This window comes from Charadrius vociferus, unplaced genomic scaffold (genome assembly GCF_000708025.1).
Source record: "Charadrius vociferus isolate BGI_N301 unplaced genomic scaffold, ASM70802v2 scaffold14, whole genome shotgun sequence".
Classification (NCBI taxonomy): domain Eukaryota; kingdom Metazoa; phylum Chordata; class Aves; order Charadriiformes; family Charadriidae; genus Charadrius; species Charadrius vociferus.
Genome location: NW_009648876.1, coordinates 529,050 through 549,708, shown reverse-complemented (window position 1 = coordinate 549,708; position 20,659 = coordinate 529,050). Strand labels below are relative to the sequence as shown.

Sequence of the window (20,659 nt, the reverse complement as noted above, 5' to 3'; positions counted from 1 at the left end):
GACAGGGTTTCTGAAGCCGATATTCAGAGGCTCCTCCATGGGGTTATGGAGCAATTGGGCATTGCCAGACCCCGGGTAGAATATCCAGCGCACCAAGCTATGAATCTAGTTGGTCCACAGAGCATTGAAGGTAGCTAATTTCTACTTTGAGTTATGATGAATGTATTAGTATCCTTTGGTGATAATTACTGTTTTGCATATACATGCAGGATATCCTGAGCTTAAAATCATGGACTTCTTCACCATGTTATTGCATGATCTTTGTTTTAAAATCATCATCCATCTTTTACCTTCCTTAATGTAATGATTTTGGCAGAAGTAGTGCTTTTTTTTTAACGCACAGGCTTTGTAGCAAAAGTCACATTGTCTTGGAAGCATCTGGTCTCTAGTACCTCAAAACAATGGGTTTACTAAATTCTTCCCCAATAGTATGTATAAATATATCACATACATTATTTTTCCTGTGAAACAAATGTGAGCTATAGAGCCCAAATCTCATGGGTTTTTTTTAAACATTTGCAGACCAGAAGAGGTCAAATGTTTGTGGTGTCATGCGAGATAAAGGGAGAAATTTATAGGGTGGGAACAGACCCCCGTGCAGCCCTCCGTGGGACAGGACCAGTGCTGGGGTGCGGGGGGACACCGGCGCTCCGGGGGTGGAAGGGACACAGGCGCTCCTCTCCCTCCATCCGCAAGGAGCACCTCGACACTGTGCTGCTGTGATGAATGATCTGGGCTCAGGTTCTTTTTTTTGGGCCATGCTTCTGGTCTCGCTCTGTGTGAGTGAATTTGCCTTGGAATCGGTCTTTTATAACTATACAAACCATCTGTGAGGCCACAACTGGAATACTGTGTCCAGTTTTGGGCTCCCCAGTTCAAGAGGGACAGGGAACTGCTGGAGAGAGTCCAGCGTAGGGCAACCAAGATGGTTAAGGGATTGGAGCATCTCCCTTATGAGAAAAGGCTGGTAGAGCTGGGACTCTTCAGCCTGGAGAAGAGAAGGCTGAGGGGAGACCTTATTACTACTTACAAATATCTGAAGGGTGGGTTGAAGGAGGATGGAGCCAGACTCTTCTCGGTGGTTCCCAGTGACAGGACAAGGGGCAATGGGTGCAAGTTGGAACATAGGAAGTTCCGTTCCAACACACGAAAAAACTTCTTTACAGTTCGGGTGACAGAGCACTGGCACAGGCTGCCCAGGGAGGGTGTGGAGTCTCCTTCTCTGGAGATTTTCAAAGCCCGCCTGGATGCTGTCCTGAGTAATGTGCTCTGGGCAATCCTGCTTTAGCAGGGGAGTTGGACTAGATGATCTCTAGAGGTCCCTTCCAACTCTGAAAATTCTGTGATTCTGTGATCTGAAAAACCCAGCTCAAATGTTAGGGTGATGTTGCAACGTATTGCGATTTGAATTGTAATAAACTAACTTTTATTTTGGGATTACAGCAAAAGGTAGAAAGTATGCCACTCCGAATATTGTAGTTTATGTGCGAACATCAAAATGGAGCAGCAACTCTCAAGCAGTCCTATCAGAATTAAGCCAATTTGACACAGTGTAGCAAGTCTTCACAGTTCATAACTCTCTGCCCTTTATTTTGTCCCCATTCAGATCTACAGACCCTCCTAGCCAGAGAGATACAATGGCCTTAATGGAGGCCAAGGAGAAGTTTAAAGCTGAGTAGGCATTTCTACCACCTAATTGCAGACCTTAGTTTATATGTATTTTTTAAAGAAGCTTTGATGGACATATGCCTTTCTGCAAACTTAAAAGACAGAGATTAGTCTTAAGGAGTAAAACTTGGTCTGTGCCCTTTCCTCTTCCTTTGTGAGTGTTCGTGTGTAGAGAAATTGGGACAGACTGGTAGAAGTGAGTAACTTTACTCTCCATCTCCCTCTTTTCCCCAGAACATAGGGGTTTTTTTAAACCTTAGAAAAAATAAGCAAACCTGGATCTCTGACAAATATTTCATCTCAACTGTTTGCCATTACTTTCCAATAATAATGTTAGCAAAACCAGATTAAGAATCTCTTCTTTTAAGTATTGAAACTTTTTTGGTGCTTGTGAGACTCAAATACTACTAGTTTTCCAGTCATTCATACAGTATTCCACAAAAAACAGTTTGGATAAACCTTCCCCCCATTCCCCTTTCTTTTCTTTTTTTTTTTTTTTCCCTCTTTTAAAATAAAAGTAACTTCTGTGTATAGAACAGAGTGAAACTGAAAGATGATAAATCCACTTTATTTATTATGTTTAACATTCCCCTCTTGATCGGGTGAGGATGAATCTCTTTTTTCAAGTCTATCATGGATATTTAACAGCCTATTGAGAAATTTCTGCAAAAGCAAAAAACCCTTGAGAGGTGGATGCTATCAATCAGTGTAGAAATAGACATGCAAATCTGACCCTCATGTCAAACACTGCTTTTCAGAGAGTGTTTTGTGGTAAGTTTTTCAGATAGCAGTCATTTGCTTTTTCTTTGATTTCTTGTGTTGATACGTGTCTATTGATAGACAGACAGATAGATAGCTCTTAACAGTACCTGGTTAGAAACTTCGACTTAAGAAAGGTTTTTTTAAAGTGTTGGTTTCAGTTACAAGATTAACATGGTCTTATGTCATTCTGCACAATATTTTCTTGTGATGCTTTTTTAAAAACTACATATAATTCAGTAAATTCTCACCATGAGTATATCTTTAAATATAGAGCATGAATTATAAGATAGCTAATCCAACAAAACTTGCATTTCATTCTGTGCCACTGATTTTAACTATTACATTGTGAAAAACTTCCGAATTTAATACACCAATCACTAATCAGTTAGCAATGCATCATTACATCCTCTTTGAATATTTATTTTTGCGTAATTTGGGGGAAAAACCTGCACAATGCGTTTGACTTTCTATTAGATGTCTACTTTGGAAACAGAACTGCTAAAATGGCATGGTGAGACATTTATTCCAAGCAGTCTAGTTCTGTAAGAGATTGCCGCACATATTGCTTCCACATATTGTACCTGCCTGAAAAACTGCAGTTTTTACTATTTTTCCCACTGTTTGCCCACTACTCAGTTATTGCCAGGGGACTGACATTCCTGACCTCCCAGGGGCTTCAGTCAGCCAATGTTTTCGGAACAAAACAGAATAGGAACTGGATTCAGGCAAGGACCTTGTCCTCTGGCCAGGAATGAGGACAGGAAGCATTTGAATGAGGACTCCCATAAGGCATTGACCTGTTACGGGTAGATGAATTGTAACGCTCAGTATAGTAAAAATATTGTGAGCTTTCTGAACTGGGGGGAGGGGTTGGTTTGTTTGGGGTGGGGAGGCTGCGATCTTACATTTTATGAAATTCCATCATGTGGTATGTAGAAACAGAATTTCCTCAGAGAAGGAAGCTCCGACCTCTGCTCTGCTAAACAGACCAGCAGGTCAAGGGAGGTGATTCTTCCCCTCTACTCTACTCTGGTGAGGCTCCACCTGGAGTACTGCGTCCAGCTCTGGAGCCCCCAACATAGGAAAGACATGGACCTGTTGGAGTGGGTTCAGAGGAGGGGCATGAAGATGATCAGAGGGCTGGAGCACCTCCTATGAGGACAGGCTGATAGAGTTGGGGTTGCTCAGCCTTGAGAAGAGAAGGCTCCAGGGAGACCTTATCGTGGCCTTCCAGTACCTAAAGGGGGCCTACAGGAAAGCGGGAGAAGGACTTTTTACTAGGGTATGTAGTGATTGGATGAGGGGTAATGGTTTCAAACTGGAAGAAGGTAGATTTAGATTAGATATTAGGAAGAAATGTTTCGCTATGAGGGTGGTGAGACACTGGAACAGATTGCACGGAGAAGTTGTGGAAGCTCCATCCCTGGAGGTGTTCAAGGCCAGGCTGGATGGAGCTTTGAGCAACCTGGTCTAGTGGGAGGTGTCCCTGCCCATGGCAGGGGGGTTAGAACTCGATGATCTGCAAGGTCCCTTCCAGCCTAAACCATTCTATGATTCTGCGACTTTCTAGAAGAATGTTTCTGATGCTGGTGAGGTCTTACAGCTCACTTGTGTCTCAGATACTTCTTGGCCAATGTGCAAGGAGGTGAACTGAGCAGCGCAAGAAACAGTGTCGTGGGCTGTAATGTTTAAGCAAAAAAACCCCTGCGCCTACAGCACAGTTGTCGGCTGACAGGAGTATTGAGGAGGCATGAAAGAGGACTTGTGATTGATGTTTCCAATGGTATCCATATGAACAGTAAGTAATTTATGGTGGAGCTACAGGAAAAATAACTGCATGAAGTTTTAGAGTACATCAGTACGAGGTTTCAGATTCTGAAGGATTCACCTGTGGGCTTTCCATAACATAGTTATACTGTTGTCACTGGCTAATAATTCTTAAAAAATCTACAAGATAATAGGAGGGGAAACTAAGGGGGAAGGGAAGAAATAGGTTTAACAATAATTGGAATATGTCACAGCAACATAGGGTTTTCATCCTAAATACCACCATGTCAAAGTGGTAATTTGCTAATTACTCTCCTGAGGTGCTGTCTTCATTGGGAATTTTTGCCTGAAAGTAGTGGAGAGTAGAATTGAGTATGAAACTCTTATTATTTATGAGAAATTCTGAGCTGCCAGGAGTGTTGACTTCCAGCCATTTTTCAGATTGTAGGTTGCAGTGACCAATGTAGACAGTTTAAAACCCGGTTCATCCCATGCCAGCATCTTCATCGTCAACCCACTAACTGTTCTGGAGTGTGCCTGTTTCTTATTTTGACCAGATAATGCATCTCAGCATAAAAAACCCCTTAATCTTATCAAACAGAGCGTAATAAATTTAGTATGTTCCTACAGAAAATTGTTTTACTTACCAAAATGTTCGTGTCAGAAATTGCCCAGAGGTGTAGACCTGCAGCAGTGGTGATAGCTGCGGGTGCCATCAGGTTCAGCCAAGCCAGGATTCTAGAAGTACCACTGATTTTCAAAAGGCCAAGATTTCACCCATTATATGTGTACACTTGCAAACGAGGTGCTGTCAGGAAAAATTAATTTCTGTGGCTTTGGAATTTGGAAACAAGTTTAGGCTGCCATAATATAGACAAGTTTATACTAGCAGCCTGATTATAATGAAATGTTTGTGAATTTGAGTGATTATTGTAATAACCTTTTCCAACTGAATAAGATCTTAATAATATTATATGTAACAAAAATACTATTGCTATTAGTTCATAAGCAGATTTTCTAATTATGCCCATTTTCCATTTCTGCTATCTACATTTTTTCCAACATTAATCATCATATTTTGACTTTAAAATGCTAAAAACCAGAGGGTGGATGTGTTGCAAGGAACTGTACGTGGTCTTTCTGCCCCCACCCTTTCCTGAAAAAAAGCTTAGGGCTGCCTTGGCTGGAGTAAGCAAAGTCACAAACTTGCTCTGTACCAAACACAACTAAAAGATGGACACTTTTCAGAAAATACATTAAGCAGCATGTGCTCTCTTTCCTAAGTGACCAGATAGTTTTCTTCTTGATGGATAGGGGAAAAAAAAAAAAAAGGACAGCTTGTTAATTGAAGGAGGTTACTGCCTTTTTTTATGTTGAGCCACCCTCAAAGTAAAGAAGTTCCTCCTCATAATAAGATGGAACTTCCTACGTTCAAGTTTTTGCCCATTACCTCTTGTTCAGAGAGGTGGTGAAGTCTCCCACAGTGGAGACATTCCAAACCTGCCTGGACACCGTCCTGTGCAACTGCTGTAGGTGACCCTGCTCTGGCAGGGGGGTTGGACTAGATGATCTCCAGAGGTCCCTTCCAGCCCTGACCATTCTGTGATTCTGTGAAATCTATAAATACATGGGGGTTTTATTTCCTTCCTCCCTTTGCATTTGTCATTTTACCTGTTACCTCAGGTCAGGCTGCTAAAATAGGAGTAGAGTCTAGAAAATGTCTGACAAAGAGGTTAATCTACCAAGAAGCTGCTGTGAAGGTGGAGCTGTGTGTAATCCGAACGGAGCTCGGAGGTCCAGAGGCCTGTCAGCACAGTGGCTTTGCTCTCCCGGTGGCGGTGGCGTTGGGAGCCGCCCGGGGACGATGGCTTCCCCGCCCCGAGCCCACAGGGAGGCACGGAGGCAGCGTGAGCTCTCTTCCTTTGCTGGGGCTTTGTTAGCGGAGTGGGAACCGTTCGCCGGATAAATATGTCCCAAAAATGGGAATTTGCTGGCTGATTCCCTCTACTTGTGTACGGCAGCTGGCAGATGGTGCGTGGCGTGTCAGCGCAGCGGAAGCCAAACACATCCCGCGTGATGAGTGTCGAACGAAGATGTTTTTAACACCCGAGGTGGGATTGTAGGAGCAGCTGGTTTTTGCTGACCACTTAATATATATATATTTTTTTTTCTGCACACTCTTCCCCTCTATTCCTAAAAGTAATCAATCCATGTTAACTAGTTTAATTTCTCTAACAATATTCGCTCTCCTTGTTGATATACCTTTTCAGAAAGCCGCATTGGAGTCACTTAGCAATATCTAAAAAATAGGGGGAAAAACACAGGAAAGCAAAATAGGAATTTTTAATGAGTAGTTGTGTTTCTGTCGTTACTGTTCAGATTTATCACTAAAATACTGTACGAGCACCCCTGGGCTATATTCAAGTTTTCAATAGACAAGAAGGGGGGAGCTTTATCTATGTTAATAGGGGACAAAAGAATAACCTAAAGAAATGCCTGTAACACTTAGAAAACATAAAGTTATTTTTTCTGCCTGGCGGGGAGTTTATGAAGTAAGAGACCACGTTTTTTTCTTTCCTTGCGTGCTTATAAGCTTGTGCCAATATTTAAGTGGTTTGTAGTGGGGAGGGAATGTGTATAATGCAAATTTCAGGACTATACCATGCATAGGAGGAGAGTAAAATCTCACTTAAACACACGGGGGCACCAGTAGCTCAGCTCGGGCAGTTTATAGCACTTCATAGTGGGAAATGTGAAGTCCTATTTTCGTTTTGCAAATATCGTCTCCCTACATTTTCATTGCCTCCTGTACAGCTCAATATAACAGACAGCCTGTTTGTTGGGGTTGTTTGCGGTTTGTTTGTTTGGGTTTGACTTGGTGGTTTTGTTTTTATTTCTTAAAAACACTTCAAATGAGAGGATGGTTGGTAAAGGTGTTGGCATGACAGCCCAGAGAGTCTGAAGTTTTCAATCTGTGAAAGAGGCGTCATGCTGTCAACCTCAGTGACAACATTAAGTGATGTCTCTTAAATTCTGATTGTTTGTAGGAATAAGAAAATATGATGTCTCTTTGGGAGGCTTTTGACTCTCCTGCAGTGACTGCTTATAGCTACTGAGAAAAGGATGGGGTTTATTTGATTATTTTGAAAGGAAATAAATACTTGTTTATTGTTTTAGAGAAAGGTAGTTACTGTTTGCCTCACTGAGATGATAAAACTCAAAAGTCTGGAATATTATGCTAATATTTCTGACAACTGGCAGTGAATGACCTGTCAGCACAGACTCTGTACAAATAGCACTTTGCGTGAAATCTACTGTCTGTGAAATTACGCAGATTACTCCTGCATGTTAATAATGCCTCTTTTGTTTACATTTTCCTAATAAGAAAACTAAGGCAGACAGTGCTGGATGATGACCTTGTTGTCTGGCCTGTAACATACCTGCAAGACCACTACTTGTTTCCTGCAGGGACAGTAAAATCTCTTTATTAGAAAGTTGCCAAAACGTTTGCATGTGAATGCGCCCAGTGAAATCAGTGCAGAAGTGACCTTTGCACTCGTTTGCTTTTGGGCTAGCGCGTGCTATGCTTATACCCGAATATATTTGGACTTCCTCGGGTGACAAGAAGTAGTAGCCATTGACACAGGGGAGTATGGTCTCCGGGGGTCCACAAACACGGCAGTGTGATAGCTGCCTCCACTTTGCTCTGGATGACATCCCCTGTGCCGGCATCCCTGGGGAGCACTGCAGGAGCCCCTGGGCTAGCAGCAGGCCCCTGGGCTGGCCACAGCCAATTCTGCTGCTTTGGGGCCACTCTGCAGTCTCAATTTGGTGCAAAGAGGCCACACAGTGATTTGGGATTTGGATTATTGTATCTGTTCCACAGAGAAAGTCCTGCTGCAGTTGAGACATGAAGTTACATTCGCAATTGGGACTGCTTTTGCTGAAGCACACGTGACTTTAATCAAACGCGGCGTTATGGGCCTGACATTTAACAAACAAAATTAAACCCCAGCATCGCTCTCCTGGTCTCTGCTTTCAGGGGTTGTTGGGTTTTGGTTTTTGGGTTGTTCTTTTTTTATTTGCGAATTGCTGAAATAGCCCAGGAAATATGATTTCAAAATTTAATATGGACATCTCAAATTTGTAACATAAAATGAAAATGGTAAAGCTACACTTTTTTATACAATAATATGGTAGACATCTGGATTTGTATAGATCTGACTAAAAATACCTATAATTTTCTTTGTATTTTATTCCCCAATTTGTAATGTCAAACGTAACCAGAATTTGAGTATCTGGCAGTTCGTGCATGTCGTAAGAGAGGCAATTTAGAATGCTAATTCCTGAATTTAAAAGCTAATGACAGTGCCAAATGACACTGCCAAATGACGGCGGTGGTTTACAGTGGATTTTCTTTAATTGATATGGCACTGCTCTGTGAAGAAATTGCATGTAAAACAATTATACCTGTAACTCCACAACCAGGAAGATAAGGAGTTGGTATGACTTTGTGTTCTATAATAAAGAGAAGTGTTTGAAAATTAGGCCCATAATATCCTTGCTTCCATATGGATTTATAAGCTGTGATGAACAGCGATTAATATGAACGCAAAGTTGGTGTTTGTATTGTGATGTGGAGGTGGTATGGTGTTACCTCAGTGTGTTTGACAACCTTCTCTCTTGAGGAGCAAGGGTGGGATCCAGCGAAGGCTCTGGGTGTTACCACTGTGGGCTCTGCCATTTTGGAATTTTGGGGATCTGCCCTTCCGTGACGCCCGTGCTGCAGGAGGTGTCTCCTTGGTGTGTCTGGGGAGAGGCAGGGAAAATTCACAAAACTAATGTGCTCATCGGAGAAGTCGATAAATGGGGAACGTGGGAAGAAAAGTGTATTAATCTCTGTTTCTCTCTAGATCTTTGCTATTTGCCCGTGGGTCTAAGGGACCTATTTACATTTGAGGCTTTGAACCTTTACTTCAAACAATGTGTGTATAGCAATCCTCTTCTCGTGGCTGCAGGAGGGAGTGCAGGTGTCACATCCCACTTCTGAGGAACCAAGAAGATAAAGTGACTCCAGCTCTTAAAACCTCCCACTAACCACTGCTATGTGATCCAGCTACTGCTGCTATTCATGAAGTCATCTTTAAAAGATGCCACCAAAGGAGAAAGCAGTTTGAGATGGGACTTTTTTAGGGAAGAAAGGTGGCAAGCCTGTAGGGATTTAGAATTAAGTAGATTCTCACGTACCTACAGATAATTAATCAATTAGAATGGGATTTGTAGCCACAATTATTTTTTGTACTAGAGGTACATAATCCTTACTAGAGGTAAATAATCCAAAAAGAGAGGTAAGAAACCTGAGGAGGAGAGGAAACATGATAGTTTATGTATTGTCTGATGCTTTATAGTACTTCTATTTTCTAGTGTTGGCAGATGGTATATAGAAATCTAATATGAAACTCTAAAATTTTATCTAGCAATGGAATATGGTTGATAAGCATTTAAAAATCTGTCAGTGAAGATTGGCCAAATCGTGATGAGCTCTTGTTTTCAGAGATTTCTTTTTTTCCTTGCTTGTCTTTCACATGCATAATATAAATCTTTGGGCACATTAGTTAGGATTTATACCTTTTTGTAATTGTTCACAAAATCATGTGTGTTTCCCCTGCTCCCATCTGAATTTTAAATTAACTTGCAGTAAGAAAAGCTTTTTAAATTTAGTTGGTCCTACGAAAAGATATTTTAGAAGTCTAGACAAAGGAGAGATTCTTGCTTCTCTTGATTGTGGTGTCTTGTGCAGGAGATAGGATCTCTGGCATGCTCTGGAGGTTTCCAGAGCTATTCTCTCCGTGCTTCCCGCCGTGCGTGCTTTCAGCAGTGCCCTCGCAGCTGCTGCAGGCATGAATGAGAAGAGGAATGTTCTCAGCCGCTGAGCAGGAGGGAGGAAGAAGCTGGTTTCTCCCCTTGGGATCAGGTTGTCTGGCCCAAGTCCCCCTCGCAGCACCAAAGAGCAGCATTGGGCCTGGCCCTACCCGGCAGGGCTCTTCATCTCACCGTGCTCTTGCATCTTCGTTGTGGGCCGACGCTTTTATTCAAGTGCAAAAGAAACCTCATCTTGACTCGGGCCATGTTGGCAGAAGTTTTGAATAGGAAGGCTTCTGCTTTTGGAGTTGTGAGGTCATACCAGCTCACCAAAGCAGAGAGAGACTTGGGAGCCTTGTAGCCCCACGCTGGTATTGTTCACGATGAGGTCGTTTGGGGGAGTTAGAAAATCTACCCTGGTGGCAGCTGTCAGACGGGCACGCAAAGCTTTTAAGCGCTTCTGTTGAAGAACCGGCTGGGACTTTGAGCCATCTGTATGGAAAATGGAATTGAATGAATACAAATGGGGAAATGAACAGGAAAACTTTGTGAAGTTCAGTGGAGCGGTAGACAGAAAACACGGTCCCGTTCTGGACAATTCTGGTGCCTCCATGCTTCACGTTACAGGAGCAAAAGGAGCATTTTTCTATGAGTGTGTTGGCACTGAGGGAGCATCTGGGCTTCTCACGCCACTGGTGCCAATGCCAGGGGACAAAGTGCTCCAGTCTTTCCTTGGCACATTTACATTTATAGGATTGAAATAGCATCCCAGCTCTTGTGGGATAAAGTAGATCACCAGCGTCCTCTTGTTGCCCTGTTTCACACAGCCGCGGGCTGCGCACGTGGTCGTCAGCAAGGTGATGTTATGGCAGCTGCAGGTGCGTGGTGTTCGCTGGACGTGCTGTCCCTTACCCCGCTGATGCACGCTGGCTGGAAGTCAGCATGGCGGGGGGGACCGGTTCCTGCGTACTGCGGGTCTCACTGTGTTTGTCCAAAGGGTAATCTTACCCACGCGGTGAAGCGCGGAAGCTTTCTGCTCAGACTGAAGGGCAAATTAATATAGCCCATTAGAGGACTGTTCAACCAAGGGAGGCATGAGAGATTGCTCCTGCGCTCTGTCAGCAAGTGAGCTGCTGGGGTTTTTTTTTATTGTGTGTGCAATTTGAATAATGAATAATAATGGCATATAAGCTACAGTTATAAATTTATTGTGAGAGGGGCATGGGCGTTACTTTGGTCCTAACTGTTTCACAATAAAAGCATTTCATATCTTAAATATTTGCACTGTTTGTAATTAAAATATGGGATAAAATGGAATTACTCACTGAAAGCAAGGTCAGTAATTGTGTGATATGTGTGCTTAAGGCTTGAGAAAACATATTGAAAGGATTTTGTCCCTCTGCAAAGTAAAAGAAAATTAATCTTTATAGTTTAAAGAAACTTTGTGTTATCAAGGAGAAGACAAGCCGACTCTGGAATCTGGGATGCTGGAGTACGTATAGCTGTAGTTTTCTTGGGTTTCCAGAGGCGTGCGCTTGAATGGTTAAGGAAGTTGGCTACATCTGCATTTTTCCATTCTTAGTTCTCCTGTCCTCTTTCTCCTTCCCTATTCTCTTATTTAGCAGCTTCTGTGGAATAGAGAAAATGTGATAATTTATAATTTTTTCAGTGCCTGGATCCATCTCAGCAACAAGGGTAGGACCGTCTAGGATGAAACTAGCTGAAGGTGCACGGCAGAAATGGCATTGGGACTATAAAGCTTTTAGTGATGTTAGAAAGGGTAAGGAGAACGAAAATGTGGTTTTTTGCATTCAGGATTTTTTTTGACAGTTTGAATTATCCAAATGATATGCTGAGGAGTCTTGCAGATAATAAAGGAAAGGAAAAAGGAAGTTAGTGGATGGTGTCCCATTTTAAGATACAAGAGCACCAGAAAGCATTCTGTCAAGCTTGCCTTTGATTAGGGATGAGACGTCATTTTTGACTGTGACAATGACACAGCAAAGGTAGATACGACAAGATGACTGGGGATGGAAGTGCACAACAGTATGGAAGGCTGTCACAGTGAAAGGAAAAAGAGCTATCTCTGTATCAGAGAGGACACACTGGAAATAATTTTGAAGATTTTTCCCAGGGATAAGAACTAATAGTCTAGGTTAACAAAAGATTTTGCAAAGTAGCAAAGATGGTAATGCATCTCTGATTAATATCTATTTACTCCCGCAGGAATCTCACACAAATGGGATAAGGTAACCAGGCTTCCCTTGCAGCTCATATTTGCTTGGAGTTTTTACAGCTCAAGTTCATAAGAGGTGCAATTCTTACGTGGGGGAGTATTCCTCTGTGCATCTGGGAAGGGCTTGGACACTTTATGAACCTGCTTCATGATGTTTAAGAGCAAAAATATGAAAACTTGTGCATCTAGCATGAATCCTGAAGTAAAGGGCTTTAATTTGGGATCTGGGATTTATTTACTCTCAACAGATACTCGTGACTCATTCTGTTTTCTATCTCCTTGCTAAGATTTGCCAAACCACCTCTTTTCTGAATTTGGAAGTGGGGTAACCCTATCTACACCGTAATGTGGGAAACTTTTCCAATCAGACTGAAAGGCAAATTTGTCCCATTATTTGTCTTTAAATGTTCTGCAATCATTTCACACTTTTGAAAATCCACTCTCTCTGACTTTCTTAAAATGACTTTTCTCAGGGGGCAGCGTTGCCTGTTTGTATTTGATTTGGAGGATTGCTTCTGAGAGCAGATTTGTATCAGTTGAGCTTTATGCTACCAACAGATGGGTAGCAGCAACGAGAACTGCAGTGGACCAACAGCATTTCCATTTGATGTGTTTGATCAGGGGGATATTCAGTACTGGCAGGAAAATAGTTGCTCTTTGTGTTTTATTTTCCTGGGGGGTTTTGTGTTTGTTCATTTGGTTTGGTTTGTGGTTGTTTTTTTTTCTCCGAGAATGGAGTGGTTGTGTTGTCCTCCCACCAGTAGAGACGGTATTGCTCCCACAAAGAAATGAGCTAAAATGTGTGCGCTTTAAATTTTTAGTTGTTCCAAGTGTCTCTAATTGAGATGATACCAGCAGTTGGTGAGATGATTAAAGACTTTTCCAGAGTTAAAGGAAGGGGAGAGGCATTCTTCCTTTTCGTTTTCCACCCTGCAACAGTTCAAGACCAGTGCCAGAAGAGGATTACATATATGCATATATTTTAAATGAGATCCAAAGCTTACTTATGACAATACTGACCTCAGCCCCAAAGACCTAAACTTCTAGTTTGTCCCGTAGGGATGTAAAATAACTCCATGCTCACACAGAAATCCTGCACGTGAAACAGAGCTGATTTTTTTGGGTGTTTTGTTTTTTTTTTTTTTGCTAGTATGTGGCATACAAAAATTATAAGAAGTTGGGAGAGATAGGAAAAACATAGATTTATCTAGCCCATCCTTTCTCAGTACAAGGGTGTTCTCTGTACTATTCTTCTGGATTTTTGCTAGTCCAGTTTCAGATAATTTAACGATGGTGTCTGTCATTTTTCCCTTGGATAGGAAATTATGAAAAGTTTCTCGATGCTTAGGAGTCTTGTCTTTTTCTTTCAGTCTCTGCCTCAATTTCAGTCTCTGCCTCTCTGGTTCACGAGACCCATCTTGTGCTATTTTTGTAGCTGACTGCGTATGTTTGTATTACAATATTTTGACTTGGTAGCTGCAGTGTATTTAATCCCAGTATGTTTCTTCAAATCAGTAACATTACAATACCAAAACTAATGCAGCTTGTGAATTACTGTACATAATACCCCTATTTGGTATATTTATTGCATTTCATTTTTATTATTGCAGTCTTTACTGAGTGCACTATTTATCAGAGTTTATAAGGAATGAGCTTTGCTAACGCTATTAAATCACTCAAGTGTGCTAAATTATGGCACCAGAGCAGGTGCTATTGTCTCCAGCTCTTTTGGAAAGAAAGGAAAAACCCTTAAACGATCCTGGACATTTATACCTAAAGGAAACAATCCTTTATATTAATATAAAAAGATTGTTTTGTACTCAGTCAAGGGAATTCTTGGCAGTCGGTTTAAACTTACATGTATATATAGCACACTGGAGCCTGCTAAGTACCTCTGTTTTCTTTATGGATGGATCTTTGGTGCCAAGAGGTCTGCGCCACATACAAGCGTAGATATGCTTCTAGCTATCTGATGGATTGTCCCATAGTGAACCACATTGTATACAGGATGTTCAAACACGTATTGATTACGTGGTCCCGGAGTTTACAGCAGAATCATAACCTGATGCTTTTAAGTACATATATGCAATCAATCTTCACATGAAGGAGCTCAGTACAAAAGAAATATTTTATGCTATACACTAGGCGTTAGATTCAATGACATGAGATTAAATGTATGTTACACATTTTTTAACCTCATCGCCATAGCATTATTGTGAATCTATACAGTTCTTACAAGCATCATCTTTGTGTTGACTATGGACTACAAATGTGTAATAAAGCTCATAGGGTGTATAACGCTATTCTGGTTTTAGTACCAGGTCTTATGGTCAGCTACAAGGGAAAACCTCATATAACACAGATGCGAAGTTTTTATAGGGCTAGTTTTATGTTTGTTACATATCTGTAAAACTTTCCTTCAACGTTGCATTACAGAGTAAGAAACTTGTACTTGAGGGGGAAAATTAGCATGTTTAATTAGATTTTAGTCCATCATACAAATAAAACTGAAATATATATGCTTATAGACTAGCTTGCTTCTGGTACTATAATGCCAGCTTCCAACCGATTATTTGCAAAATATAGACAATTTGACTCAACTACCACTTCTAAATGTAGAAATGAAAACAAAATTTGTCAAGACTGCCTTATGGTAGCCATTTTTGAAAGTGATTATGTTAGTTTACAATGCCTAGCTTTATAAAAGATGACTTACAGTATCACAAAATGGTCAGGGTTGGAAGGGAGCTCTAGAGATCAACTAGTCCAACCCCCTTCCAAAGCAGGTTCACCTACAGCAGGTTGCACAGGATCGCATCTGGGCTTTGATTATCTCCAGAGAAGGAAACTCTGCAGCCTCTCTGGGCAGGCTGTTCCAGTGCTCTGCCACCCTCAAAGTAAAGAAGTCTTTCCTTATGTTTAGACGGAATTTCCTGTGTTCCAGTTTGTGCCTGTTGCCCCTTGTCCTGTCACTGGGCACCACCGAATAGAATCTGGCCCCATCCTCTTGACACCCACCCTTTAGATATTTATAAGCATTGATGAGATCCTCTCTCAGTCTTCTCTTCTCCAGGCTAAACAGGCCATTTAGGCTGGTAGTATTTATTTGTAAGTCGGGACAGGAGTACTTGAATAACTCTTCTGGAGCAGCTTTCATGTAGAGAGGCTTTATTCCAATCTTTTGGATCTATTGAAATTATAGAAATTGAAAATAAGACTATTTGGTGTTATGGTGATCGTGCTATTTACCCAAACAGTTGCGTCTGCGTTCACTCTTCAGTTTACGTTTTCCAATCATTCAAATTCCCTTTCCTCTCATTCATTGTTAGTGGATTTTCTATGTTGACTGTATGTTGGCTATCCCTCATTATATAGGGTTTTAAAAAAATGTTGCTCTGCTGTCACACAACCATCTCAGTACTCAATAACTACATTAGCTGTTGCCACAGTGTGTGGGGGCTGTCTTAGGGCAGGGAAAAAGAGCGTGCTTGAAACTAAGTTCTTATTTGTCTGAAATTCAAAATAATACTGTACAACAGTATTTAGAAAACTCTGCAAGCAGCTGGGTTTTAGCCTGTCGATGCATTTGGCCAGTAATGTGCACAGAAAAGATCTGGAGCAGATAAATATTTGTAGGGGCATATAGAGAGAACGGCCTGAGCTTGGTTCCCAAACCTTTAGTGGAAGACCCTACGTGTCAAAGGCAAGGTGCCCAAGCTGAGACGGGTGGAAGAAGGCTGTAGCACACTCCTCCTGTGTGCGTTTGCCCAAGAACAGGACGCCCATCATCGTGTCCTCTGCCACTGAGTTATAAACCTTGCTGCTCTCTGCTGTTGTAACCTTGCAGTGATGGTGCTTTGAGTCCCACAGGGCAAATACAAAAAAGCCTGCGTCTAGAACTGATCTATTAAGGTGTAAAAGTCACGGAATGTGATGTGTCATACTGTAATGACTACTGTGTAGGTGTACATGCACAAGAATTCCCATCAACAATATGGACTCTTAATCACTTTTCACCATTATTGCAGGAAACTCAAATTTACATGTAAGAAATGGTTAGATTTAAAAATAGTTATCCTAGATGTATACAACTAAATTTGCTATAATATCTTGGATCCTTTCACATGACTTAATCTATGAATGTATTTCTAGGCTGTACAAATAGTATTCTTTCTTTCTACAGTGTTATTAAGATGCTGTCTTGCCGTATCTTCTTCAATTATTAGTTGCTACAATGAACGGTATCAGTGATTGAAGATGATTGTGCAGTAAATATATTAAGTTCCATTACTGTCTCATGTTTCTTTTTCTTTGAATTTTCTTACCTATAACTTACACAGTTAAAGGAAAAAAACTAACCTATTAATTAATAGTAAGTGGCTGATCTTGTTTCCTAGTTTCATTTTTCATTACCCAAGTTATCTGATTTAGGTTCACAGGGTTATGTTTCTAAAAGAGACATTTGAAATCTAAACTTGGATCTGTCTCTGTAACAATTATAGATATATTTTAAATCTAAGACTGAATTACTTGAAGCACCTAAAGCACTTACACTTTTAATCCTGTAAAAAGACAGCATGTGTAAATCGTCTTTGCTAGGTGGTGCACATGAGGGTCTCCAGCACTTGGGTCCATATGGCAATATCCCAAACATCGTGGCTGAGCTGACAGGAGATAATGTGCCAAAGGATTTCAGTGAAGATCAAGGATACCCTGACCCTCCAAATCCCTGCCCAATTGGAAAAACAGGTAATTATGCTGTAGCCTTCACACCTCTGTCTTCACTGTACATCTTTCAGTCTTTCTGTGCTGTACCAGGCAGTACGACACTTGATCAGCAGTGGGTGTTTTCTTTCATTCTCTACCTCAGGAGCAGAACTGTTGAGCAATCAGGTGGTTTAGATGAGATTATTTCCTTTTATTTTTTTTAGTATGTGCACCTTCTGCACTGCTATATGACTGCTGGAGGAGGTCAGGTGGAAGAAATCATCTTGACCTTGAAGTAGAAGATAGTGAGATTTATGATAGCGTCTTGTTCCTGAGGGAGTTCATTTTTAGGCTGGCCCCTGAAAAAAAGTTACCATTCTGTACAGATGAGATTTACCCTTATTTTAGAGACTTTCATTGTGCCAAGAGGAATGAAACTGTCTGCCCTGATCTCCAACCCAGACCATGAGTCAATATTTAAGATACCTTGGCTCCAATCCATGCGGCTTTATAGCTCACTGAGGGTGCGTCTGTGCCAAGAAACGGAGAACTACGTGGACGTACCCCAACGCGTTGCACGCAGGCTCGCTCTGGCAGAGGACCAGTGCAGCCTTGGAGTGCCGGAGCAGTACAGTACCCAAAACACCCGGTACATCCCTCAGCTTGCAGCTGTGCGTGTACCAAGCCATGCGGGTGGCTCGTGCCGAAGGATCTCTAAAGCAGCACTGCATGCGCATGATATAGACATACCCTAAGGGAACTGATCTTTTTCCTGTTGTTTGAGCCAGGGAATGACTTCCAGTGCTGAAAGTAGTAGTAAAACACCCATTGGCTGCCTTGGGAGCTGGAACTGGGAATGAGCACTCTATTTTCCTCTCATTTTTTATTCGTGAGCTAAGAGATCCCTTCAAAATCTTTTCTGTTTAGTCTTCTTTCATGTTATTCGGATAATGCAAAACAGTTGCCTGTATTCTTATTAAAAATGTTCTAACTAGCTAAGAATTGATCAAAAAATAAATATTTGTCATGAAAAGTTTTGCAAACAGTGTTTTTACATTTCATTCAAAAATATGACAGAACTCTGAATTGTCTTCCCTTACTGTTTTCTGTTACAGCCCATTTGGGGATGATGCCTGCATCACTTCTGAAATAATATCTAATATTCCATTTTGTTCAATATAGCTGTTGTCTGACAGGTTGCAAATGATGGGTTTAGGTTTTCTCACACACACAAGCATGCACACGCAGACTTTCTATCTTCTGTGCTTGCCCGTTAGAGCCCTGTTAGTGATTAGATAAATAAAGTGAAAACCTGGCATCCAGAGAAATGCCTGTGAAAATCCCTTCAATTTTTCTTTCTTAGGTGAAATAAAAGTTGTTAGCTAAGCTAATACAGTCAGGTCTGAAGACGGGGAGAATTCTTAGGGAAGTGCTGCCTGCTGAGATAAATGGCTCTGTCGTAGGTACGCTGCGAGTGAAGATAGTATCTACCAGGATTAGAGTGAAATGTTTTTCAGAGCCTTAAATGGAAATTCAAGTGGTGACTGCATTATGCATACAAATTACCAGAGGCCTTCCTCAATCAGGTCTGTGGACTTGCTTAATGGAAAACAATTTTTCCAGTCACTGTCTACATATGCACATTCCACAGCGGGAATACATAAGCCTGGAGCACTTGAGCTTGAAGACTTTTGGATTAGCAGTCGCAGAGGGCACACATATGTCCAGCTGCCCTTTGTGTTTTCTACCAAAAGGCACAGACGCTCTGAGGAGGTCTACCACATTTCTGTTGTCACCTGCTTCTCTCTTGAGATGACTCTGTCCCTGCTGAGACTGAAATAATTTTTAAGTGCTTGTAGTTAACTTTAATGGTTTCTGAGTTACTCAGCCAGTATGGTTAGTTTTCCCCTGTTTCCTATTGGCAACTTTATTTCGTTCCCCATTCTAAGGAGAAAAGAGAGAAAGCAGCATCTCTTGGATTTGGAATAACCTCCTCAGGTCATTGAATGAACAAATATTTGAGTCAAGACTTTACTGTTTCCCACATCTAAGAGGGGAAAAAAAAAAGAAAAAAAAAAAAGATAATCCATCTGCAAATCTTTTTACATGATGATGACACAAGGACAGAAGGGAAAGTCCACAGGTGTGTCCCCTGGAGTTGCCTGCGTTGTGGCAGATGTAGCTGCTTGGATGCCCAGCATCGTGCCCCAGGTGGTAGGATCTCCTTGGATATGTCTGAGAGGAACTTGGACTGCAAGCTCCCCGTGCTGACAAAGCAGAGGGAGCTCCAGGAGCAGACTCTATCCAAAGAGCTACTCTGGCCTCAAGTTGCTGAATCTTTGTTTAATCTACAGATTGCTTATTTTGGTAAAAAGTCCATAAGCTGATTTTTAAAAGGGTATTATCCTTGACGTGACACTGTCTGCAAAACCATCCATTGTGATTAAAGGAGGTTTCTGGACCCATCAGATTAGTTACCAACGTGCAGAAATGTCTTCAGCATAAAACTTGTGCCACATTGCATTTTTATGAGATCTTATGATGCATAAATAATTTTCAGCCATTTTGAACAAAGTAGCAAACCAGAAGTAGAGTTCCATGAAGGAAATTCTGTCTTTGCTCACAAAATCATTTTACCATAAGCTTCAAAAGTATCGCCTAAACAATTTCTTGTGGACATTTGGAAATGAAAAGAGGATCCCTTCTGAATCGAAATAACATGCAGTTCTACATAAAATCAAGCTCAATCGCTAATTTAAAAGAAAAACAAAAAGGAGGGGGAAAGCTAGGAAAATAAATTTTAGTTTTGAAGTTTCATTAAGTTGTTGGTTTTTTTTTAAATAGATATATCCTGAAAAACTCCTTTCTAAAAAAAAAATACCTGATATTTTCCAGTCGTCCAGTTCTTTTAATTTTTTTTTTAATTGCATAATTGCATTTAAGAAGTTTGCTTATTAATGTGGTGCATATTGTGTGTTTCAAAGCTACTAAGCAGTCTGTGCTTTCTAACGTACTTTTGCAGTTGATGATGGGTGTCTAGAGAACACCCCAGACACAGCAGAGTTCAGCGGGGAATACCAGCTGCACCAACACCTTTTCGATCCAGAGCATGACTATCCCAACATGGGCAAGTGGGTGAGTACACGCTTCTTGCTTATTTTTGTTGCATGTGAAACTGGGTATTGTCTGCTGTGTGGAATACTATGAAACCACAAGGAAAATATTGTGCTTATTGCTGAAAAGATTATCACCCTAAGGAAAACTTCTCAAACCAGTGAACTTGCCCTTAAAAATATAGAAATAATGCCTGTGATCGATGAAAAGCCCATAAAAATAGAAAGTAGAAATCTTTGTCTTATTACCTGTCCCAAGGCATGACAGCTATGTATGTGCTTGATAAATGCAACGAACCACATTTCAAAATCCAGTGAACGTGTAACCAAAATTAGTGCAGGTTTTAGCAAAAGTTTTTAAAACATAACAGGGCCCTAATTTGAAAGATTATTGAGGTTCAGTGACTATTCACTGTTCAGCTTCTTAGATGCTAAAAAAAATAAATAAATGGAGTGCAGCAGCCCAGACAACTTGCTCTAAGGAATCCTCTCTGGCTTAAGGGTTTTTGGATGACTTGATGCTGCTTCTTCCTCTATTCAGGTT

The 20,659-nt window shown here is 41.2% G+C and overlaps 1 protein-coding gene across 1 annotated transcript in view; it reads left to right on the top strand.

Annotated features, from left to right (window-relative positions):
* Positions 1-20,659, top strand: part of SCG5 (secretogranin V (7B2 protein)) — a 35,931-nt gene that overhangs the window by 5,505 nt on the left and 9,767 nt on the right. Inside the window, exons 2-4 of the mRNA XM_009886917.1 lie at positions 1-130; positions 16,895-17,044; positions 20,025-20,137. The exon at positions 1-130 is cut by the window's left edge and continues 1 nt beyond it. Coding sequence (XP_009885219.1) covers positions 46-130; positions 16,895-17,044; positions 20,025-20,137 — 348 coding nt within the window. The 5' untranslated portion in view covers positions 1-45. The remainder of the gene's footprint in view (positions 131-16,894; positions 17,045-20,024; positions 20,138-20,659) is intronic.